The 25,633-nt window shown below is 43.2% G+C and overlaps 2 protein-coding genes across 2 annotated transcripts in view; both read left to right on the forward strand.

Annotated features, from left to right (window-relative positions):
- The first annotated feature begins 3,134 nt into the window (after positions 1-3,134).
- LOC111954994 (polypeptide N-acetylgalactosaminyltransferase 4-like) lies at positions 3,135-24,897 on the forward strand. The gene is given in 12 exon segments (XM_023974995.2): positions 3,135-3,492; positions 10,541-10,996; positions 12,011-12,068; positions 12,070-12,178; positions 13,098-13,287; positions 13,382-13,567; positions 13,937-14,054; positions 17,160-17,336; positions 19,542-19,673; positions 20,082-20,192; positions 21,515-21,667; positions 22,897-24,897. Coding segments are annotated over 11 exon segments (1,764 nt in total). The 5' UTR covers positions 3,135-3,492; positions 10,541-10,607; the 3' UTR covers positions 23,038-24,897.
- A 90-nt stretch (positions 24,898-24,987) lies between these two features.
- galnt12 (UDP-N-acetyl-alpha-D-galactosamine:polypeptide N-acetylgalactosaminyltransferase 12) overlaps positions 24,988-25,633 on the forward strand; it is a 42,001-nt gene continuing 41,355 nt past the window's right edge. The window contains exon 1 of the mRNA XM_023974756.3: positions 24,988-25,104. The gene's annotated coding sequence lies outside the window, so the exon portion shown is untranslated. The remainder of the gene's footprint in view (positions 25,105-25,633) is intronic.

Here is a 25,633-nt window from a genome sequence, read left to right on the forward strand (position 1 = left end):
ACATGTTGAAAGGGAAGGGAGTTGTGTGTAACTATGCATAGCTTTACCACGACAGGCCAGGATGCTAAACAGTTAATAAATAATTTTGGGGGTAATTTGTAGCTGTCATTTGTTCATTTACCGTAAAAGATAACAGGTGTAGCCTATACTCTTTCCCTGTTAAAATTATGTTATTACACTGTGACACACGATTCACAGTCTTGTGAGAATGATTGTGAACTTGAGTTATTTACAAAAATCATAACTGGGTTCATTGAATATCCTCAGCATTTGCATCAAATATCGACAACATTCCAGCAGTGGAGGCTGCTGAGAAAAGGACGGTTCATAATAATGTCTGGAACGGATCAAATGAAATGGCATCAAACACTTCAAAACCATGTGTTTGATGTWTTTGATACCATTCCACTCATTCTGCTCCAGCCATTACCACGAGCTCGTCCTCCCCAATTAAGGTGCCACCAACCTCATGTACATTTCAGTATTGCATTTATATTCTTATCAGTGCCAGTCTGTGTATTGAACTTCAGCCATAACTTGTTCTACAGCCTGTGATATCAGATTCAAACCTAAACCCTGTTTTAAGTTATGAAACCATAAACCATGTGTTGGTATTGATCTAACATAAGCAACGTTGTCTTGACGCTGTGAAATGAGAAGGCAAAAAAATTATTCACACAGAACACTTTTCCTGATAGCTGGCTGTGAATTTTATCTATTGGAATTTWAAAAAATTCAGTGTTTGAGTGACCCGTCCTCGATCGTCCGCAATAGCTATAGACTTGAACTTACACGTGGCCACAAGTGTTCTCAAGCCACATTCATATAGTTCCTCTCCTTTTACTGAAGGTCACATTTCCAAAGTTTTTATTTGACAAATAAGCTTGAACTGACTGACAGCTCTCTGGTTAAAGAAACTTGTTCTCATGCCATACATTTGTTGACATTGCAATGCCTATGTAGTCAATTACACAGAGTAGGCCTAACCTATTTTATACTGTTGAAATATGCCACACCTGGGCTGCCCTTTGCAATAAAGTCAGTGGAGTTGAAGTCCAGTTTATCTAGGCTACTTCAGGCTTTGAAACACAGGGATGTAGACAGTAGATGGATATTTACCAGGTAATAAAGGCTGGGTACAACAATGGTCTGTAGGACGTGAAAGAAAGGCTTCCTTTAACCAACAGTTGTGAAATACTGACCACAAAAAAGTCAAAGCCAAACAGTTATGGTCCAAAGGTTTGATGCTGTTAACTCCTCCATTCCCAAGCACATTTAAGGGGGTGTTTCACATCCTTTCGCATTTATGCATATATGTGCCTTTTGTTTATTCCCACAAGTATTCAACAATTGTTTTTTTATTTGTCAATTTTAAGAAGTTGTCAAAAATAATGTTAATGTTCAAAAGCATGCACACTTACATAGACATATTGAGAGTTCAGACTGGGGCACATGAACATCTCATTAATATATGCATGCTCTAACCTGTAAGCCACACCTATTTGAGTCTCAACCATGGATAGAATATATATACACATATACAGTACCAGTCAACAATTTGGACACACCTACTCATTCTAGGGTATTTCTTTATGTTGACTATTTCTACATTGTAAAACTATGAAATAACACAAATGGAATCATGTAGTAACCAAAAAAGTTCTAAACAAATCCAAATATATTTTATATTCTTTAAAGTAGCCAACCTTTGCAACGTGTACGCTAAGAATCGGGAAACAAGTACAGGGAGTGAATTTAATAAATAATGGAACAAAACAAGAGTAGCGTACAGACATAAAACATTGGAACAGAATCAATAACACCTGGGGAAAGAACCAAAGGGAGTGACAGATATAGGGGAGGAAATCAGCAAGGCAATGGAGTCCAGGTGAGTCTCATGAAGCGCAGGCACGTAACAATGGTGACAGGTGTGCGTAATTGTCACGGCTGTTAAAAGAAGAGGACCAAGGTGCAGCGTGGTCAGCGTACATTTTCTTTTATTAATAAAAATGRCGCTGAACAAAMCAATAAACACTACAAAAACAAACTGTGACGCTAAAGGCTATGTGCCCTAAACAAAGTCACCCTCCCACAAAGACAGGTGGAAAAAAGGGCTACCTAAGTGTGGTTCTCAATCAGAGACAACGATAGACAGCTGCCTCTGATTGAGAACCACACCCGGCCAAACACAAAGAAATAGAAAACATAGAAATAAAGAAACTAGAATGCCCACCCTAGTGTAACAGTATAACTTTAGTACGTCCCCTCGCGCGAACCAGGGACCCTCTGCACACATCAACAACTGACACCCACGAAGCGTCATTACCCATCGCTCCACAAAAGCCGCGGCCCTTGCAAAGCAAGGGGAAACCCTACTTCAGGTCTCAGAGCAAGTGACGTAACCGATTGAAATGCTATTAGCGCGTACCCGCTAACTAGCTAGCCATTTCACATCCGTTACACTAGTCACACCCTGGCATAACCAAAATAGAGAATAAAAGCCTCTATGGCCAGGGCGTGACAGTAATGAGTAACCTGGCGAGAACGAGCACCAGAGAGGAGGAGCAGGAGTAGACGTGACAGCCTTGATGATAGCTTTGCACACTCTTGGCATTCTTTCAATCAGCTTCAACTGGAATGCTTTTCCAACAGTCTTGAATGAGTTCCGACATATGCTGATTACTTGTTGGCTGCTTTTCCTTCACTCTGCGGTCCAACTCAGAGTGAMGGTACAACGCTGTGTACTACTCCCTTCACAGAACAGGGCAAACTGGCTCTAACSAGAATAGAAAGAGGAGTGGGAGGCCTCGGTGCACAACTGAGCAAGAGGACAAGAACATTAGTGTCTAGTTTGAGAAACAGACGCCTCACAAGTCCTCAACTGGCAGCTTCATTAAATAGTACATGCAAAACACCAGTCTTGCAAACACCAGTCTTAAATTTGCTTTAATTTAAAAACAAGGACATTTCTAAGTGACCCCAAACTTTTGAACAGTAGTGTGTATATATATTTATTGTATTATTTATGACAGAAAAAGTGTTACAAGTGGACATCACGTTTTATAAAATTATCAAATATTATTTTCCCCCGCAATGCTATGCTCACGTGTTTTTTAAAAAACATTTTATGTTTAGCTCTAACTTCCTGGTGACCAACCACCTACACTTGCTCAGTCAGCAAACCTGAATTTCTGGAATAACAAGCGGTTTTAATGTAAAACATATTTTCCAGTACGCCTACATTTAGTCTGGTATCAAATTGATTACACAGCTTGAAGAAACTTCCATTGAAATCGAGTGAAAACAAGAGCTGGCTACCTAAATTCCAGAACGTAAAAGTGACATCCCCAGCTAGCCAGCGCTCATCAACGTGGAGAGGACGTGGTTGTGCCTTGTGCTGACTGACAGCTGTAGTCAGAGCTAGAAGACAGATGCAAACTAGAGAAAATGCTGAGCAGTTTCCAAGAACACGGAATGTAGTGGAATGATAAGGTAAGAATTATATTAACTTGCACACTTGGCTAATCAGGTGTAATCTATCTAGCAAGGTAATTTAGCTAGCACCAATGGTCGCCCTGGACCAGAGCTAACTATCAAGGAGGTCCGTCAGCTGGCTAGCAGATAGCTTTCTCTTTTGCTACAGGACGTTTTGCTAAACGTGGCTAACGTTAGTTGATGTTTAAGTCTCTTCTTCTCGAAAATTACTGACTGGGCATCCAGCTCCAAGTGAGTAATACGCTAGCGAACGTTAGGTGTATAACAAGCTATCTAACATTGAGTTTTTTTGATTTAGATAACTAATCTCTCAGATCTGATAACTAGTTAATTTAGCTACTTTGTTAACGTAGGAACTTCTCTCTTGACTGCTGAACTAGGCTAACCTAACCCATATCCATGTAAATCACTTTTACTAATGTTATTTTGTAAAACCCTCAAACCCTTTGTAACAACAGGATTGATTTAGCAAGTGTGCTTTCTATTCCCTGATTTCACATGGATACTGGTGTTCATATTAATGCTTTTAAACCCTTCCCAGTCCCAGTTTTGAGCGAGTTATTATAGCTCACTGTAAACCTCGTCTAATCTGAATTGAAGAGGATCTAGATTCTCTGCAATTTTAACATTCTCAGCATATTTGCATTACGGTGATAAGTGATTCTGTATTGCCTATAATTGGTGCCTGTCAAGTTCCTTGAACTAGCTATGTAGTCTGTTGGAACAAAAGGTAGTCATGCTGATTGCTGAAGATGGATCTTCTGCTCACTCCCTGCACTCAGAACACAGCCTAAACATCTGGGAAAACAATAACTAAACTTAACCTGCCAACATACAAGAAGACATCAGTCATCATTTTACAGTTTGKGTCAACAGCATGCAAAATGCATCACGTCTATTAAAGAGAAAGTAGGCTGAAGCTGAACTACAAGCTTTCCCTGTAGGCTATAGTCTATTTGCGTCAGTGTGATGGAGGTCTGTGAAATACATTTTATATAACACTTATCAACCTCCTGATACAGTTTGATACGGCCAGCCGTCGGTCTTACTATAGTGTTTCGGTCTAGTGTAATCACTGAGGAGTCGTTTGTGTCATTGAGGGATGTTTACACTGAGTAAATGCTCACATAAGCCAACACTCGTAGTTGAAGCTGGCCAGCTGTTCCTCTCTGGTGTACCAGTGACACTCCGGGGGGGAGGAGTGTCACTGTCCTAGGTACACATCTAGGATCAGCATCCCCTCCCCCAAATCTAACCATTAGGGGGGTAAATGCAAAACTGACCCACGATCAACGTTGGGGGGGCAACTTTAACCTAGACCATTCAGTGACACTGATAACATCATGGTAAAATACAGAATGTACTAGTACCTATTTTGTCAGAGGTTTTTCAGTGCTGAAGGTTGATTGATTGATTTTATTTGCTGGTTGAAAAAACACACACAGTATATACATTTTAAAAACGTGACAGGGATATCACAAACAAGTCAGACTTATTTCCATTGTGGAAATAAGTTAACAGCGAGTAAACTCTCACATATTGGCCCTCATGTTTCAGGTTGTCTAGCTGTTCATCTGCAGTGTACCAATCCAATCACTGTACCATTCAGTGACACAGATACAATCACACAGTAGTGTGTAGGAATGTACTGACACCTATTTTCTAACTTGCAGTTACTGTTGTCAGTGCAACTTGTTTGACTGGTCTCTGAGATGGGTGTCACAGCAAAAGCGCAGCCCTGTTCCGTGCTTGTACTTTAACATCCTTGTAGATTACTCTAGCTCTCTGTCAATGTCAGAGGGATGTTTCTTCTCCTTAGCTGTTGCAGATGAAGACATTGGCTACATTCCAATGTCCATACTAGCATAACTTTAATAATGCATGCCAAATCCATTCCTAGTGGTGTGCTAGTAGAGAAGAAGAGGCTGATGATAATTATGTTGGAACATTATTCTAGAGCTAGGCTAGCCCAACTGGTTCTAGCCCAACTGGTTTGTGCATAGCAGCAGAATTCATTCCACCACACAAATGAATACAGGATTATGGCTGGATGAAAGTCCTTCTCCAGATGGCTTTAGTCTACACTAAACTCTATAGTCTCTACAGCCTACTGTACACTACTCTATAGTCTCTAGTCTACTGTACACAACTCTATAGTCAATAGCCTACTGTACACTTTACTATAGTCTACTGTACGCTTTACTATAGTCTCAATAGTCTACTGTACACTTTACTATAGCCTACTGTACACTTTACTATAGTCTCTATAGCCTACTGTACACAACTCTATAGCCTACTGTACACTTTACTATAGCCTACTGTACGCTTTACTATGTCTCAATAGCCTACTGTACACTTTACTATAGTCTCTATACTACTGTACACAACTCTATGCTACTGTACACTTTACTATAGCTACTGTAACAACTCTATAGCCTACTGTACACTTTACTATAGCCTACTGTACACTTTCTATAGCCTACTGTACGTTTTACTATAGTCTCAATAGCCAACTGTACACTTTACTATAGTCTCTATAGCCTACTGTACACAACTCTATAGCCTACTGTACACTTTACTATAGCCTACTGTACGCTTTACTATAGTCTCTATAGCCTACTGTACACTTTACTATAGTCTTTATAGCCTACTGTACGCTTTACTATAGTCTCTATAGTTACTGTACACTTTACTATAGTCTCTATAGCCTACTGTCACTTTACCATAGTCTCAATAGCCTACTGTACAAAACTGTATAGCCTACTGTACAAAACGTTATAGCCTACTGTACACAACTCTATAGCCTACGGTACACAACTCTATAGTGTCTATAGCCTACTGTACACTACTCTATAGCCTACTGTACACTTTACTATAGCCTACTGTACGTTTACTATAGCCTACTGTACACAACTGTATAGCCTACTGTACACAACGCTATAGCCTACGGTACACAACTCTATAGTGTCTATAGCCTACTGTACACTTTACTATCTTCTCTATAGCCTACGGTACTTTTACTAGCTCTATAGCCTACTGTACACTTTACTATAGCCTACTGTACACTTTACTATGTCTCAATAGCTACTGTACACTTTACTATAGCCTACTGTACACTTTACTATAGTCTCTACAGCCTACTGTACACAACTCTATAGCCTACTGTACACTTTACTATAGTCTCAATAGCCTACTGTACACTTTACTATAGCCTACTGTACACTTTTATAAGTCTCTTAGCCTACTGTACACTTTACTATAGCCTACTGTACACTTTACTATAGTCTCTATAGCCTACTGTATACAACTGTTAGCCTACTGTAACACTCTATAGCCTACGGTACACAACTCTATAGTGTCTATAGCCTACTGTACACTCTACTATCGTCTCTATAGCCTACTGTACACTTTACTATCGTCTCTATAGCCTACTGTACACTACTCATAGCTACTGTACACTTTTCTATAGGTCTATAGGCTACTGTACGCTTTACTATAGTCTCAATAGCCTACTGTACACTTTACTATAGCTACTGTACATTTACTATGTCTCTATAGCTACTGTACATTTACTATAGTCTCTATAGCCTACTGTACACTTTACTATAGTCTCTATAGCCTACTGTACACTTTACTATAGTCTCTATAGTCTACTGTACAAATCTATAGCCTACTGTACACTTTACTATAGTCTCTATAGCCTACTGTACACTTTACTATAGCCTACTGTACACTTTACTATAGTCTCTATAGCCTACTGTACACAACTGTATAGCCTACTGTACACAACGCTATAGCCTACGGTACACAACTCTATAGTGTCTATAGCTACTGTACACCTTTACTATCTTTCTATAGCCTACGTACACTTTACTATAGTCTCTATAGCCTACTGTACACTTTACTATAGTCTCTATAGCCTACTGTACACAACTGTATAGCCTACGGTACACAACTCTATATTGTCTATAGCCTACTGTACACTTTACTATAGTCTCTATAGCCTACTGTACACTTTACTATAGTCTCTATGCCTACTGTACACTTTACTATAGTCTCTATAGCCTACTGTACACTTTACTATAGTCTCTATAGCCTACGGTACACAACTCTATAGCCTACGGTACACAACTCTATATTGTCTATAGCCTACTGTACACTCTACATCGTCTCTATAGCCTACTGTACACTTTACTATCGTCTCTATAGCCTACTGTACACTTTACTATCGTCTCTATAGCCTACTGTACACTACTCTATAGTCTCTATAGCCTACTGTACACTCAACTCTATAGTCCCTATACTCTTAACAGCAGCAAACCATCCATCTGCGCTGTGGACAGTCAGACCTTCATAAGATTAAACACAGCTAGGGCTGTCCAGACTCTCTTTTTAAAATCGCCTCTGACAGAAGATGCTAGATGGTGGTATCTAGATTCGTGTTAGTGTAACAACGGGGCTGTGTAGCCAGCCAGCGATGGCGGACCCAAAGCCTCCTGGAGCTGGTGGCTTAGTCCTACTTGTTTTGGATTCTGCAGAACTCCCACAGTCTTACTCCAAAGAGGAGGCAGAGATTCTCCCTAAGCCTTCTGTTAGGCTGCTGGTCAAAGCCCTTGGTGGGGCTGAGGAGGGAGGGATATCAGATTCAGTGGGAGGAAGTTGTGATGGACTGCTAATATAAAGGAGGTTTTGTTTAGTGGCGTTCTCTATTTTGTAACCCCAGGCCTCGGAGTCCCTTGGCCAGTGACCAGAGCTTTGAGTGTGAAAGAGGCATGGGCCTGGTAACGCCTCGAAAAACTGAAATGGAGACTCATGCTTAGTGACTCAACAATGCTGCAGCGCACATCAAGCAAATACTCTCCTCAGTTTGTGAAAGACCTGAATCTGACAATGTTTTAAGGGTGTCTTGGCTTAGGCCTATCATATAAAAATATATTTAGGGGGTAACATCGTTGCCATCCTATCAGAATTTCCCTGTCAAGATCAAAGATGTAATATTTTCCAGAGTAAAGCAGTCTAGTCTTGATAATGGAAAAAATCTCAATGGTAGAGTAGGAAGCTGGAATGTGTGTGTGTGTGAATGGAACACATCACATGTAGGCTATTTTCGGAGTGGAAAGGCACAGAGTGGATAAAAGCGTGTCGAAGTTACTGTCTAAAGCCTCAGTCTGTCACTGCTGCTGTACTGAGTATCCCTGCTGAAATATTAATGCTGTGATTACACTCAATGACAGTGATGCTGGAGACGGGTTTAGCAGTATCTGCCCTCTTTGATTTGCCTCTGGTCTGCCTGTCTTTTGAGTTGAGCTATCTGACTGTATCTAAGCCTACATGTTGTCACTACTAAAAGAACATTAGAATAACATTAGGCTTAGACTGTTGCCTAACCCTATCACCTCAGAGAACCTTGGCTATATAGTACGCTTTGAAAAAATGGTTCCGAAAGGGTTCTCTGGCTGTCCCCATGGGAGAACCCTTTGAAGAACCTTTTTGGGTTCCATGAAGAACCCTCTGTGGAAAGGGTTCTGCAAAGGGTTCTCACATCGGGACAGCCAAAGAACCCTTTTGGAACCATTTGTTTCAAAACTTTCTAGGGTGTACAATATGTGTTGCCTCCTGTATAAAATGTTGGATTTGATTAAAGATGCAATGTACAGAAATCGCTCCGCCATTTCCTGGTTGCTAAAAGTCAAATTGTTTGCCTCATTTCAGTTTGTGACAAAACAGTGTAGAGAATCATTGTACCAACTAAACCACTGAAAATACAATATTTTTTTGTTATGGAAAATATATTTCACAGCTGTTTGAAGCTGGTGTACAAAACTAAAATGAAAAAACAACTGAAGAACGGGAAGCATAGCAATAGAACAGATCTACCTCTTCTTAGACTTGCTTTCAATGAGAATTACAGATACAACTCGCATTTCTATGTGAATTTGGTCAGGTCGCCCAAAAAGTTACATGTTGAAGTATCAACACCACAGCGTAGCAGCCTATAATTCCACCAGTGATCTATCTTTGCTATTTCTATTTAATTTCAGCTCCCATTTAGCCCTGAATTTGTCATTCTTGATATTGGATGATGATGATTGTCCTCAGTTTAGTCAATTTGTGCGGCATCATTAGCAGTGTTTTCTCATTTAGCAGTAAACAGACGTCTCTGTCGAGCATTAGCGCTGCCGCGGAGTGGAATGAAATTAGCATCAAATCATTAGCCTTTAAGCGTTTTGTGTTTAATCAAATCTTGTTGTCATGTGGAATGCTCTGAGTGAGAATTTTAATTAATCAACATATTTTTAATCAACAGATAGGCCTGTCCCCAACCTCCACTGTCATAATGATTTCTATCACAGTTATGCATAACTTGTTATAATCAGTATTTTTCAGCTGTTGTAATGGAAATATTTAAGCTGATCATTTAGAGTAATCAACACAGTGTTGGACTTTCTGTAATACAGCATTTCCACTGTTCTATTTGTAACACTCAAGGTGCAGGTTGATGGTCGCCAGATTTGTTCTGGATTATTTTCATATCTGTTGATAGTGGTTGACGCCAGACTGGAGGTAYATGGACCGAGGACACACTGATTATTCACTGTCCTATTGATGACATTCTATGAACGCTGATTCTGTAGCAGCTGACAAAATCACTGCCTTTTAGTTTTGTCTTCCTACAAGCCTCTCAGGCTAGTGTTTACACAGCATTTGGTGTGGTCTTAATAGGATGTAAAGGTCCAGTCTCCAAGAGGCCAGTTAGACCTTTCTCTGCTTCTGTGCTGGAGGTGTCTCCCTGTTGCAACTTGTAATAAACCGGATGGATTTTTAAAATTAACTACGACTGCTCTCCTTTTTGTTCACCTGGTAGTTCCTATTACAGCCTGTTTTAAGTGGTGTATGTCTAATGGTTCACTGTCATGGTTCAAGGCTGTCATGGATCCACTTATAACTCAGCTCAAGGTGTCTAATACTTTCATCGTAGGCCAAACTTCAAACTGGACCTCAACCTTTTCTCAGCCCTCCTTGCTGTTTGTTGTGTTTTCCACAGAGCTGTGTGGCCTGGGCACTCTTGAGTGGCAGCTGGTGAGACTCCACGTGACTGGTTGCTGGGGGCGATGAGGGTGCGTTGGTCCCGGAAGCTGGGCTTCCTAGCAAAGACCTTCTTCCTGCTGTGGGTGCTATGGCTGGGCTACATGCTCCTAGCCCGCTCCACCGCCTCCTCCACAGGGGCCGATGGAGGGGAGGACAGAGGGGGCCACAACCTGCTGGTCAGGCACTTCTCCCCCGTGGAGGAGCAGGGAGGTGAGCAGCTGGCCAGGCCCGTGTACGTGAAGGCGCCAGCGGATGCCAACGCACACGGGGAGTGGGGCAAGGCCACCAGCCTGAACCTCAGCCCGGAGGAGAGGAAGCAGGAAGAGGACAGCGTGGAGAGATACGCTATTAATATCTTTGTCAGTGATAAGATCTCCCTGCACCGACACATCCAGGACAGCAGGATGAAAGAGTGAGTAGCCAAATGATCTTCATCTCCACACAGGGCATAGAGAGCCCCGCCCCTCCCGGCAGTACAATCAGGTAGCCTAGCGGTTAAGAGCGTTGGGCCAGTAACCGAACGGGCGCTAGTTTCAGTCCCGAGCCGATTAGGTGACAAATCTGATGTCCTTGATCAAGGCAATTAACCCTAATTGCTCCTGTAACTTTTGATAAGAGTGTCTACTAAAATGTAATTCATCTGGACCAGTAGTTTAGACCAGTAACCATCTGTTATTGTACTGATTGCAGAAACATACTGTTGGCATACAGTCAGCTTCCAATAAACACTGAATCTGTCTGGGCTCACTGTCAGCTTCCAATAAACACTGAATCTGTCTGGGCTCACTGTCAGCTTCCAATAAACACTGAATCTGTCTGGCTCACGTGTCACTTCCAATAAACACTGAATCTGTCTGGGCTCACTGTCAGCTTCCAATAAACACTGAATCTGTCTGGGCTCACTGTCAGCTTCAATAAACACTGAATCTGTCTGGGCTCACTGTCAGCTTCCAATAAACACTGAATCTGTCTGGGCTCACTGTCAGCTTCCAATAAACACTGAATATGTCTGGGCTCACTGTCAGCTTCCAATAAACACTGAATCTGTCTGGGCTCACTGTCAAGCTTCCAATAAACACTGAATCTGTCTGGGCTTGCGGTCAGCTTGGAGTGAGGCCAAGATCTTTTTTTAAGGCATTCGAGCTGTCTGTGTCCATTACTTACAGAGAGTAGCCTACTTCCCTGACTGGCTTTTCTTTCTTTCTTTCGTCTCTACATGAGAACTGCTCAGGCATGTGGACATCGGTGTGATTTCTTTCCCTTCACATTTCTGCCTCTTGCTGTTTCCACAGCTCCCGACAGGAATGACACCAAATGCACCTCCTGCACTGACCAAAGCAACTCCAATGAGCCACTGATTGTGTGGTCAGTCTTGCAGTCAGTTTATAACCTGATTTTCCTAACAACAACTCTCATTTGAGTACAGATGCAGAGCTAAGAAGTTTGACTACCGCCGTCTGCCGACCACGTCAGTGATCATAGCATTTCTACAACGAGGCCTGCCACCCTTTCAGGACCATCCCCAGTGTTCTGGAGAGCACACCCGCTGTCCTCCTGAGGGAGATCATCCTCATAGATGACTTTAGTGACCGAGGTGAGACGGGGCATGAAACTGGCTTTGCCTGATTTTAAGAATTTTGGGGGAGAAAAGGGAAGGCATGAAGGGGTAGTGTGAGAGAGAAGGGTGTGAGTGAGAGGGCGAGGGTAGTGCGTGAGAGGGCGAGGGTAGTGCGTGAGAGGGCGAGGGTAGTGCGTGAGAGGGCGAGGGTAGTGGTGAGAGGGCGAGGGTAGTGCGTGAGAGGAGAGGTAGTGCGTGAGAGGGAAGGGTAGTGCGTGAGAGGGCGAGGGTAGTGCGTGAGAGGGCGAGGGTAGTGCGTGAGAGAGAGGGTAAGTGCGTGAGTGAGAGGGAGGTAGTGCGTGAGTGAGAGGCGAGGGTGTGCGTGAGTGAGAGGGAGGGTAGTGCGTGAGTGAGAGGGAGGGTAGTTGCGTGAGTGAGAGGGAGGGTAGTGCGTGAGTGAGTAGAGAGGGTAGTGCGTGAGTGAGAGAGAGGGTAGTGCGTGAGTGGAGAAGAGGGTAAAGTGCGTGAGTGAGAGGAGGGTAGTGCGTGAGTGAGAGAGAGGGTAGTGCGTGAGTGAGAGAGAGGGTAGTGCGTGAGTGAGAGAGAGGGTAGTGCGTGAGTGGAGAGAGAGGGTAGTGCGTGAGTGAGAGAGAGGGTAGTGCGTGGAGTGAGAGAGGAGGGTAGTGCGTGAGTGAGGTAGAGAAGGGTAGTGCGTGCTGGAGAGAGAGGGAAGTGCGTGAGTGAGAGAGAGGGTGTGGCGTGTGAGAGAGAGGGTAAGTGCGTGAGTGGAGAGAGAGGGTAGTGCGTGAGAAGAGGGGTAGTGCGTGAGAGAGAGGGTAGTGCGTGAGAGAGAGGGTAGTGCATGAGAGGGAGAGAGAAGAGGGTAGTGTGTGAGCGAGGGAAGGGGTGGGAGAAAGAGTGAAGCCTTGACCATCTATCTCTGTGTGAAACCCAGTCTATCTGAAGTCTCAGCTGGAGCACTACATCAGTAACTGGGAGCGTGTCCGCCTCATCCGCACCAACAAGAGGGAGGGGCTGGTCAGGGCGAGGCTCATCGGCGCCACCTACGCCACGGGTGACGTACTGACCTTCCTGGACTGTCATTGCGAGTGTGTCCCCGGCTGGATCGAGCCGCTGCTGGAGAGGTGTGTGTGTGTGTGTGTTACATAGCCACCATATTGACAATGTGATTACAGTCACATGTGTGTTAGTTTTATGTGTATCTTCTCCTCTCTCCAGGATTGGTGAGAATGAGAGCACCATCGTGTGTCCGGTGATCGACACCATCGACTGGAACTCGTTTGAGTTCTACATGCAGACAGATGAGCCCATGATCGGAGGCTTCGACTGGAGGCTGACCTTCCAGTGGCACGCTATCCCTGAGGTCGAACGCAAGAAACGCAAGTCCCGCATCGAACCTATCAGGTCGGTACTGTCTGGTCATCAGTTTGTTTACAATATTAGATCTCTGTATGTGTCCAAAATGGCAAGCTTTTCCCTATATAGTGCACTACTTTTGACCAGGACCCTAATGCTCTGACTAAAAGTTATAATCCCAACTCAAATACTCTCCGGCCTTGTTTGAAATGTTTTGAAATGCATCTTTCCTTCTCTCCTCCAATCCTTGAGTTCATCAGTCATCTAGTTTGATTGGTGATGCAACTAGACCAAAACATTGCTTTTACTTTAGCTGCCCTCTTGGCCAGGTGACAGGTCATTTTAAAAGTCTTCAAGTCTCTCTGTGACTGTTGATGGGGCTCAACTCCATGTTCCACTATGCTCTCTCTCTCTCAGGTCTCCTACCATGGCTGGTGGGCTGTTTGCAGTGAGCAAGGCGTACTTTGAGCACCTGGGCACATATGACATGGGCATGGATGTGTGGGGAGGAGAGAACCTAGAACTGTCCTTTAGGGTGAGTACTGGACACTGTCACTGACACTATGGCATCAGCATCTCAGTGGCTGGACACAGTCTATTTAATATGGCATCAACTTCTCAGTGCCTGGACACAGTCTATTTAATATGGCATCAACTNCTGGACACAGTCTATTTAATATGGCATCAACTTCTCAGTGCCTGGACACAGTCTATTTAATATGGCATCAGCATCTCAGTGCCTGGACACAGTCTATTTAATATGGCATCAGCATCTCAGTGCCTGGACACAGTCTTTCAATATGGCATCAACTTCTCAGTGCCTGTGGCGTTTGCTGTTCATCTAAACTCAGCAAAAAAAGAAATGGCCCTTTTTCAGKACCCTGTCTTTCTAAGATAATTCGTTAAAATCCAAATAACTTCACAGATCTTCAGTGTAAAGCGTTTAAACACTGTTTCCCATGCTTGTTCAATGAACCGTAAACAATTAATGAACATGCACCTGTGGCACGGTCGTTAAGACACTAACAGCTTACAGACGGTAGGCAATTAAGGTCACAGTTATGAAAACGTAGGACACTAAAGAGGCCTTTCTACTGACTCTGAAAATCACCAAAAGAAAGATTCCCAGGTCCCTGCTCATCTGCGTGTGGACTGCAGATCTGGACATCTGGACTGCAGATGTGGCCAGGGCAATAAATTGCAATGTTCATACTGAGACGCTTAAGACAGCGCTACAGGGAGACAGGACGGACAGCTGATCGTCCTCACAGTGGCAGGCCACGTTTAACACCTGCACAGAATTGGTACATCTGAACATCACACCTGCGGGACAGGTACAGGATGGCAACAACAACTGCCCGAGTTACACCAGGAATGCACAATCCCTCCATCAGTGCTCAGACTGCCTGCAATAGGCTGAGAGAGGCTGGACATCACCGGCAACAACGTCGCCTATGGGCACAAACCCAACGTAGCTGGACCAGACAGGACTGGCAAAAAGTGCTCTTCACTCACGAGTCGCGGTTTTGTCTCAGCAGGGGGGGATGGTCGGATTCGCGTTTATTGTCAAAGGAATAAGCGTTACACCGAGGCCTGTACTCTGGAGCAGGATCGATTTGGAGGTGGAGGGTCCGCATGGTCTGGGGTGGTGTGTCACAGCATCATCGGACTGAGCTTGTTGTCATTGCATGCAATCTTAACGCTGTGTGTTTCAGGGAAGACATCCTCCTCCCTCATGTGGTACCCTTCCTGCAGGCTCATCCTGACATGACCCTCCAGCATGACAATGCCACCAGCCATACTGCTCGTTCTGTGCGTGATTTCCTGCAAGTCAGGAATGTCAGTGTTCTGCCATGGCCAGCGAAGAGCCCGGATCTCAATCCCATTGCGCACGTCTGGGACCTGTTGGATCGGAGGGTGAGGGCCCCCCCCCNATGGCCAGCGAAGAGCCCGGATCTCAATCCCATTGCGCACGTCTGGGACCTGTTGGATCGGAGGGTGAGGGCTAGGGCCATTCCCCCCCAGAAATGTCTGGGAAATTGCAGGTGCCCTGGTGGAAGAGTGGGGTAACATCTCACAGCAAGAAGTGGCAAAACTGGTTCAGTCCATGAGGAGGAGATGCACTGCAGTACTTAATGCAGCTGGTGGCCACACCAGATACTGATTGTTACCTTTGATTTTCACCCCCCCCCCCTTTGTTCAGGGACACATTATACCATTTCTGTTAGTCACATGTCTGTGGAACTTGTTCAGTTTATGTTTCAGTTGTTGAATATTGTTATGTTCATACAAATATTTGCACATGTTAAGTTTGACAGTGAGATTGTTTATTACCTCTCAGGTCCTTGGTTAAAAATAGAATGGACACTTACTTGCGTTCTGATCTATACTCGCAAAAAGGTTTACTAAAAGTCTATCGGCCTCCCGAATGGCGCAGCTGTCTTAAGGCACTGCGTCGCAATGCTGAGGTGCCACTACAGCCTGAGGTTCGATCCCAGGCGCACAATTGGCCCAGTGCCGTCCGTGTAGGGGAGGGTTTGGCCGGAGGGCGTTCCTTGCCTTATCGCGCATCTAGTGACTCCTTGTGGCAGGGGCGGGCGAACCGGGCGCCTGCAAACTGACTGGTTGTCAGTCTAACGGTTTCCTCCGACACATTGATACGGCTGACTTCCGGGTTAGTGAGCAGTGTGTTAAGAAGCAGCGCGGCTTGGCGGGTCATGTTTCGGAGGACGCAAGTCTCGACCTTTGCCTCTCCCGATCCCGTTGGGGAGTTACAGAAATGAGACAAGGTCATAACTACCAATTGGGGAGAAGAAACTATAAGATGGTGCATAAAAAGGTTTAAACATTTTATTTGAGGAAAATGCATATAGGCTGATATTCTTTGTGTGTGTTAAACTAAAGGTGGATGGGGTTAAGTGATGTTTTATGTAAGTAGAAATAAAATGCCTCTGCGAATCCCCATTCATAATTGATGTTTGAACAGTTGATGAACAGTTTTTTGGGACTACAAAGAAATAAATATTGCACAGGAATGAAATGTTTTGATGAGAATTAATAGGGTTCTACGAGGTATAGCTAAGTATCCATTACACTGAGAGAATCTGTCTGGTAATTGGGGCATAACTCAAGGAAGTCGCTAAATGTAGTTAGCAAATAGCGAGGTAGCCTAGCTACGTGTCATTTCCCCCAAGCTGTTTTCTTGGCCGTAGTGGAAAACAAGCAATTTATAAGATGCAAGTTCATACTATAAATAAAATGTTCTGCAGGAAATAGATACAATTAAAAATGTTCCCCAACAAACAGTTTTTTGACTCAGTCACTTGTATAATAGCCGAGAGGACAGAGAAGAAGAGTGGTAGTGTTGCTGATTATTCATAGACAATGTCCATCGTGGTTTCTGCCCGCATTATCACACCACTTACATCCCAATTTGGATCCTTTTCCATAGTCTGGAGAACATTTGAGGCACTAATTTGACTTGTGTGGAAAGGAAAACTTCTCCACAAATCTTATGGGAAAGTTTGAGTCCCATGCATCTTGTCTGGATTTTTGCCAGAACGATTAGGTGGAGGGATACTCTACAATGATATATCATGTCATTTTCTATGTTTTAATCATCGGTTCTCCTGCTCCACAGGTGTGGCAGTGTGGAGGTTCTCTGGAGATCCACCCCTGCTCCCACGTGGGACACGTTTTCCCTAAGAAAGCMCCCTAYGCCAGGCCCAAGTTCCTCCAGAACACGGTCCGTGCTGCAGAGGTATGGATGGACACCTAYAAACAGCACTTCTACAACAGAAACCCACCGGCCAGAAGGGTAAAGTACTGTAGTACACTTTACAATAAAATGMTATCTTAACTTATTGTAAAGTGATTAACTAACTTATTGTAATGTAATAAAGCAATAAACAAACTTGATGTATTGTAATAAAGCGACAAAGTAACTTATTGTAAAGTGCATAATTCCAGCAGGTGTTAAGAAGTAGGCATGCTCTAGTTAAAGCTGTGATGGTTAGGCTATACCAAGGAAGGAACACCTTAGACTTGGCTATATATTGTAATGGATTAACTTGGTTGGAGGTGTTGCTTCACCTGTCTAGGTGTCAGCAGTGTTGATGAGGTGCTGTCTGGGTGTGAGAGGAATCATCTGTGTGTGTGTCCCTCTTTTTTTTGTGTGTTGGCTGACATCAAGGTTTCATGTTTCTTGGTTTCACCACTCTGAAATGAATTACATTATTAATGCCAGGGATCTTTGATCAAACAAAACATTACCTTACCAAAGGGAGATGGAGACCAGGTGCCAGTGGGAACTGGCAGGTTTGAATTCACTTGGGCGTTTACATATAGGCCTTTATCAAGGTGGTTTGTTTGAAGAGAAATGTGGTTTTGGTTTAAACCACCAAAGTAGTTTTTGTCCAATCAAACTGAAGAAGCAAATGGGCCAAAACAGGGAGGGAGTACGACCTACCTGAATCTGTCCAATAACAAATGCATACACCCCTGGTTGATCAGGGACTACATAATCCAACTTTAGTGTCACACAATCTGACGTGTGTTTGAATTCCCTCCCTTTGGTTTGTTCAAGGTGGGGAGTTCCACTGCTCCCATTAGTACAACATGTATCACTCGCCACCTTGGCAAACGTTTCCTCCTTAAACAATCTCTCACACCTATCATATGTTAAATCCTTTTCTTAAGAACACAACAGCAATTCCCCAACCAGGATTCAAACATATTCAAGATAACAGCCCAGGATGTAGCTACATACACTACATCGACAAAAGTATGTGGACACGCCTTCAAATGAGTGGATTAGGCTATTTCAGCCACACCCGTCGCTGACAGGTGTGTAACATTGAGCACACAGCCATGCAATCTCCATAGACAAACATTGGCAGTAGAATGGCCCATACTGAAGAGCACAGTGACATTCAACATGACACTGTGACTGGATGCCACCTTTCCAACAAGTCAGTGCTAGAGCTATACCGGTCAACTGAAAGTGCTGTAATTGTGAAGTGGAAACATGTAGGAGCAACAACGGCTCAGCTCCGAATTGGTAGGCCACACAAGCTCACAGAACGGACCGCCAAGCGCGTAAAAATCATCTGTCCTTAGTTGCAACACTCACTACCGAGTTCCAAACTGCCTCTGGAAGCAACGTCAACACAATAACTGTTCGTCGGGAGCTTCATGAAATGTGTTTCCATGGCTGAGCAGCCGCACACAAGCAATGCCAAGCGTCGGCTGGAGTGGTGTAAAGCTCACCACCATTGGACTCTGGAGCAGTAGAAACTCGTTCTCCTGGAGTGAAGAATCACGCTTCACCATCTGGCAGTCTGACGGACAAATCTGGGTTTGGCGGATGTCAGGAGAACGCTACCTGCCTGAATGGTTTGGTGGAGGAGGAATAATGGTCTGGGGCTKTTTTTCATGCGTCAGGCTAGGCCACTTAATTCCAGTTAAGGGGAATATTAACGCTACAGCATATTCTAGACCATTCTGTGCTTACAACTTTGTGGCAACAGTTTGGAGAAGGGCCTTTCCTGTTTCAGCATGAAAATGCCCCCGTGCACAAAGCGAGGTCCATAAAGAAACGGTTTGTCAAGATCGGTGTGGAAGAGCTTGACTGGCCTGCACAGAGCTCTGACCTCAACCCCATCGAACACTGTTGGGATGAATTGGAATTTCCACTTCGAGCCAGGCCTAATCGCCCAACATCAGTGCCTGGCCTCACTAATGCTCTTGTGGCTGAATGGAAGCAAGTCCCCACCGCAAAGGCTGTTATTGCAGCAAAAGGGGGACCAGATGTTCGACGAGCAGGTGTCCACATACGTTTGGCCATGTAGTGTATTTGTACAGTCATGACATGGTGTGTCATATCAAACCACTCCTAGGATTGTCAACTTTGACCTGAGCTGCATTTAGCATTGCAGGGAGATTTAGCTTATTATTCTGCTGTAGCTTTAGAGTTGTGTGTGGAAATTGGCGCTAGCTAAATAAGTGTGTTATTTTTCCACAGGAGACATATGGGGACATCTCAGAGAGGGTGGTCCTTCGAGAGAGACTGAAGTGTAACAGCTTTGACTGGTACCTGAACAACATCTACCCTGACCTGCATGTACCAGAGGACCGGGAGGGCTGGCACGGGGCGGTGAGTCTCTGTTTGTCTGTCTGTCACTGTCTGTTTCTGTCAGTTTGTCTCTGTCTCCATGTCATAATCAAGTAAATTTTCCCCCCCGTATGTAATAAATACAATTGAAAATCTTGAGTACCACTTGAAAAAATGTAAAGACAGGCAGCATAATCCAGCACTTTGTTCTTTCAAATGTATATAGGTGGCATCAATAACAGTATCTAGGTGTGGACTCGAGGTGTTGACTTCACCCCAGGCAATTGTTTCAATCAATCAATCAAATGTATTTTATAAAGACCTTTTTACATCAGCAGTTGTCACAAAGTGCTTTACAGAAACCCAGCCTAAACCCCCAAAGAGAAAGCAATGCAGAGACATGGATGGCAGATCTCATGATGCTAATCCAGATCATTCTCCTCATCACAGTTGCGTAGCTCTGGGATCCATTCAGAGTGCCTGGACTACAACTCTCCGGAACACAGTCCCACGGGGGCGCACGTCTCCCTCTTCGGTTGCCATGGGCAGGGCGGCAACCAGGTGATTTTTAAAATTTCACGTCTGTTTATTTTGTCTCTCAACCCTCCCCGACTCACGTCTGTCTCCCTGATGGACAGACGGAGTGGTTTTTCTGAATATCAACGATATCCGGTGACCATGGGAGAATATCCACCTCATCTAGATTCAAAGCGAGATACGAAGACATCTTAAACTTTGTTTTAGTATTACCAGACATTGTCCTAAATAATATTTTAATCCTAAATCTACAGATATCTTAAACAGTCAACTAAGTTGTATAACTTTTCTAGCCAAGTTAGTTTATAGAAAGTTAATAGCCAAGAAGACTTGCTGGGCTGTATGGATGTATATTTAATGTCCAGTCATTAACAGGGGGTAGTGGAGGCCTCAGGCATTCAGGCAATCTCCACCAGCTATATCTCTCTGATTACTCATTGATGCATTGCATCAGGTGTACACCGCTTCTAAAAGCAACATGTGTGTGACTGAAAATCTGTTTCCACAACCTGCTCTGAAACAAACAGGAACCTCTACCTTCTCTTTAGAGGTCCCCCCTAGTTCCATTTAAAAGATACATGAGACCCCCAGCCACAGACAGTGGCCTAGACTGGATAAATACATTTTTTCAAGACAGGAGGGAGAACTCTTTCTTTTAATAGAAATCACACTTACCCCGCCTGAAAGATACATAGGATGTGAGGAGAATGAAGCAAATGATCGTACCATTGAAGATTGATTTACCCTCGGTCTGTTTAATGGGCACCCAAGATGCTTTGTCTGATTGTCTCTCTGAGGCTTGGGTTTGGAAATGACACCCGTGGAGAATCAGCCTAGGATATGTCCCAAATTGCACTCTATTGTGTAAATAGTGCACTACTTTTGACCAGAGCCCTATGGGTTGTGGTCAAAAGTAGTGCACTATATAGGGAATAGGGTGTCATTTGGGACGCACACAAACTCAGTGTTTATATCTGGGTGATTGAAATGGTTGGTAGCCTTCTTATTAGCATGATGAACCCCACTGACACACTAAAATCTGGCTCAATGGAGATCCATCCAGCAGCCATTTCTCAGAGGGAGAGAGGGGAGAAAAAGAGAGGGGGGAGAGAGGTGCACACAAATGTTTGGGCAACAGACATTAATTTGACCTAAATCCAGTCCTAAATCTCTCAAAGGGAAGAGATTATTATGGTGAAATCTCTTATAGCTGTGGAACGCTAATGTTCAGAGCTGCTGATTTGCAGAAGCACAGCGAGGACACATTGATCCATTCCCCAGGATGACAGTGATTTACTATAATTCAGAAAGCATGCATGTAAATGCCTCTCTCTCCTTCCCCCCAGTACTTTGAGTATACGACCCATAAGGAGATCCGCTATAACTCTGTGACGGAGCTGTGTGCCGAGGTCCCCGAGGGACAGATTTACATTGGGATGACACACTGCCCCCACGACAGAACCCCTACACCCCCCACCATCATCTGGGAGTTCAGAGAGGTGAGTGATGCAGACGCAAGCATAAAGATTCATGTAAACAGAGGAATGCTCGTACACACACTCACTCACTCACTCACAGAAAAACAAAGCATCTATAGTATTGAGTATGGACAACTGGGCTGATCGAATTTGAAAAGACATTACAGTTTTTGGGGTTTCATTTCTACAGTTGTAAAGCGACTTTGGGTCCTTGAAAACCGCTATATAAGTCCCATGTATTATTAGTGGTCTTCATACTACATTTAGTTTTCAGTTTGCTATAATGCCTTATACCTGGATCATTGGTGGCGCGCGCATATGGCTAGGAGAAGCTAAGCTTCCCCTAAAGTAAATTGAATTGCCAAAATTATATACTGTAATTAGCCTACTCCAGTCTATACAGACATAAATACAATCATTCAAAATAGGCTACTGCAACAGAAAGCATGGTTTGGCCATAGAAGATCATGAGCTTAAAAAATGAATAATAACCTGTGGATTGTTTTAAATCGCATTGCCCGCAGTCAGAAAGGCCTGCACGCGGGGCATATACCAAATAGATCATTGTTTAGTTGCGACGCAGTGACAAGTAGAGGCCCAGTCAAGCATATCGCAATATTCAAAAATACAATTGCGAGAAAACATAGTTTGGAAAGCAAGTGGCTATTGCTGTAAAGCGAAAACAATAGAAAATACTATAATCTGTCTTTTCGTTCTCAACTTAATTGATTGAACGTCATAGCCTATCTTATCGGCACTAGCGGAGAGCATCGGGCATATTACCGGTGAGTGCGCATATATGTTATGAATATTGTTCACTCTTTATCATTGGGTCAGTGCCACATTTGTTTTTGGACGATCATGTCATATTGYATTTGTCTCCCCTTTTTTGTAGTTCTATTATATGGATCAGACAACGGCGTTTTTATTGATCTGTTTGTCAGTATCAGCAGAGGAGGCCACCCTGTCATTCTTATCGTATTCAAAAAGATTCTGCTGATGTCTTCAGTCATATAAAGTGTCGTAATTATAAAAGGCCGTCTTTTTTTGCGAACAATGATTGAGTTCTATTATTAGCCTAAATTATGACTCTCCAATGTAATCATCATGTTAGGAATAGTAGGATATCTTGCATAAGTCTGCAAATACGATGATGCATGGAATGGTTTATTATAAAGGTGCATTTTTATCGTGAAAATTAGCTTGAAACTCACACACAGCCTATGACCTGATGTCTCTTACCACTTCAGGACGGGACGATCTACCACCCTCACTCAGACATGTGTCTCACCACCTACCGCACAGCCGAGGGGCGCACGGACGTCCAGATGAAAATGTGCACGCCCGGGGACAAGCAACAGTGCTGGAAGTTTGAGAATGGGAGGGACTAACCTCACCCTAAGTGACCTTTAGAGGGAGAGACTCTCTCTGCACACTACTGAAGACTTGACAAATGTCCTAATTTAAAGTGCCTTTGCAAACCAAATGGGGTCCACACCTGAGGTGACAATATTTCTGTCTGTTGAAATTCCTCCTTTACAGTTTACCTCCTCTCACTGTGAGGGCTGAAAAACAATAAGAAAGCTTGAACATGTGGTGTCAGTTCTTAAAGACTGATTTGAAAGAGGAACAATGTCGTCATGAGAATTCCGTTTTTTTTTATTCAGTGGGATAAGCATAGATGCTAACAAATACTCTTGCGTTGCACAATGTTTTTAAAATAATATTTTWGTGTTTTTTTTGTTTAAATTTTTTTTACAGGTAAACCACACAAGTCATCTAAGGGTGTTTTCTGGGGTTTGAAATGAAAAACTAAAATGTTTGCTTAACAAATATGATTCATTTAAGGGTCTAAAGGATTAGTGTTTCCTAGGTGTTGTTAATCTGGGGTTTGTTACTCAAAGTTTACACTTTGAGATAGCTAAATAAGTCAAAAAGCTTGGTATCATATGAGACTTACTATACAAGCCCCATCTTGTGTGAGTGAATGAAGTGGACTCTGTCACACTAGTAGGCTACATGCGTTCTACTCATCAGCTTCTGACTCTGTTTGAAGACTGTGTTCAAGGTAGGATCAGATTGGGCTGTTGAAACACTGTTAAGCGTGCGCTAAGTACAATGTCACCATTGCCTGAGGGTGGTGGGACATTTGACATGGTTGTTTGGTAGTCTTCACTGTGCTGTGCGAAAAACATTCTTTACACAGGCTGATTTACTGTGTCTACAATGTGCCTAAAAAACTAAAATCTACTGTGCCTAACATAAAAGCATAATCATGTTAATTTCACTTTCATAGTAGCATTATTCTCATATGGGTGTTTGTCTGCAGCAATGTTGTCTGCTCTCTTCCATAGCCTCACCATTTCAGCTAGCACATGTCATGGCATTGCTTACTGTAGCTTTCATCAATTGTTGATCTCTCAMGGGCTTGATTCTCTTAAAAGCCCAATGCAGTCAAACTTCTTTTGTATCATATTGTACAACTGCTGATGAAACGAACACTGTAAAAGCTAGAAAATTTGATCAGTGTTGGTTCCTGATAGTTGCTGATTGAAAATAAAATCTACACAGGACTTTCTAAACAGCAGGTCTTGCATGGATGGAGTTTTGACTGCCTGGTGACATCACCAGGTGGTAAATTAGTTAATAGATCAATAACAAAGAGTTCCAAACCTCTCGGCCAATAACAGCTAGTTTTCCCTTCCCCAGACTTACATCAATGCAGCGTTTGTATCAGTACTTGAAACTTCGACAGCACCAGCACTCTGCTCACTCTACTCAACCTAAACTTTTCCTAAAATAACTTTTCTGGTTCACTTGATTGGGATTCTACGACCAATGGAGATTAATAATYGTGTGTGTTGCCATTGAAGTGCTTATTATTGAAATCAGCTGTACTGCCGAAGACTGCTCTTCCTAATGCAGAGTCTTTTTGTGGTGCTTTGCACTAGGGCCTTTTTTAAATCAAATATTTGTACTGAATGGTTGATCTTTCAAAGATTTTATATGATTCTATGAATTCTCTTTTTTTATTTCCTTTGTAAATGATACTTTTTGGTATAAAGGGACCTGAATGGGATGGGGCTTATTTGAACTACTGTACTGATTAATAAGCATAAGAGACGGTGGTGATTGTTTGTACCAGTGAAGCATGAAAGGGTTTAAATAAAGTTGGAGTTTGAGGACTGCTGTAGATCAATCAATGCCTTTTTAACTCACTGACCAATGACTATTAAAACCAAGAATCCAAAGGTGTTGATTTTGTGTTTCTTCTTGCTTAGCACTGACACAAGACTCCATTGAAGATTGACTGGCAAGTAATAAATATTTACTTCACTGTTTTCTTCACTATAGGTATTTCCAAATATGCTGATTTAGCACCATCTGGTGGCCATGGAAGGAACCAACCTGAATGTCAAATGGGGAAATTGACGCGGTTTGTGGTTCAATAAATATTGGTAGGTGTTATTTTTTTACCTTACTGTAAGTAATTAAACAATCAGGATTTTAAACATTCTTGAGTTCATTACATGCCATGGGTACACCAACGGCTCCAGTGTTCACTACTCCAGTCAATTACTCCATTACGTTTTGTGAAATTGGCTGCATTTACACAGGCAGCCCAATTCTGATATTTTTTTCACTAATTAGTCTTGATCAATCAGATCTGAAAAAAAAACAGTTATAAAAATATCAGAATTAGGCTGCCTGTGTAATCTAGGCTCAGTGAAGTGTAAACCTAAAATAATTTTGCTTGCCATAAATTATGTAAATTACACTTGTAAAATGCTGTAGCATGTGCATTACTCTGGACAGCATCCTGGGGTATTGCATCATAAGCACCTTGGAAATGAAGCCAATTAGCTGTGGGTTGATGCAGTGACATATTTATTGGCCGTTTGAGAATAATGCCACATGAGCCACCGTCTGAGAAAAGAGTGTATGGACAATTTAATTTGCATTAACAGTATCTCGGTTTTACATATT

This window comes from Salvelinus sp. IW2-2015, linkage group LG30 (assembly GCF_002910315.2).
Source record: "Salvelinus sp. IW2-2015 linkage group LG30, ASM291031v2, whole genome shotgun sequence".
NCBI lineage: Eukaryota > Metazoa > Chordata > Actinopteri > Salmoniformes > Salmonidae > Salvelinus > Salvelinus sp. IW2-2015.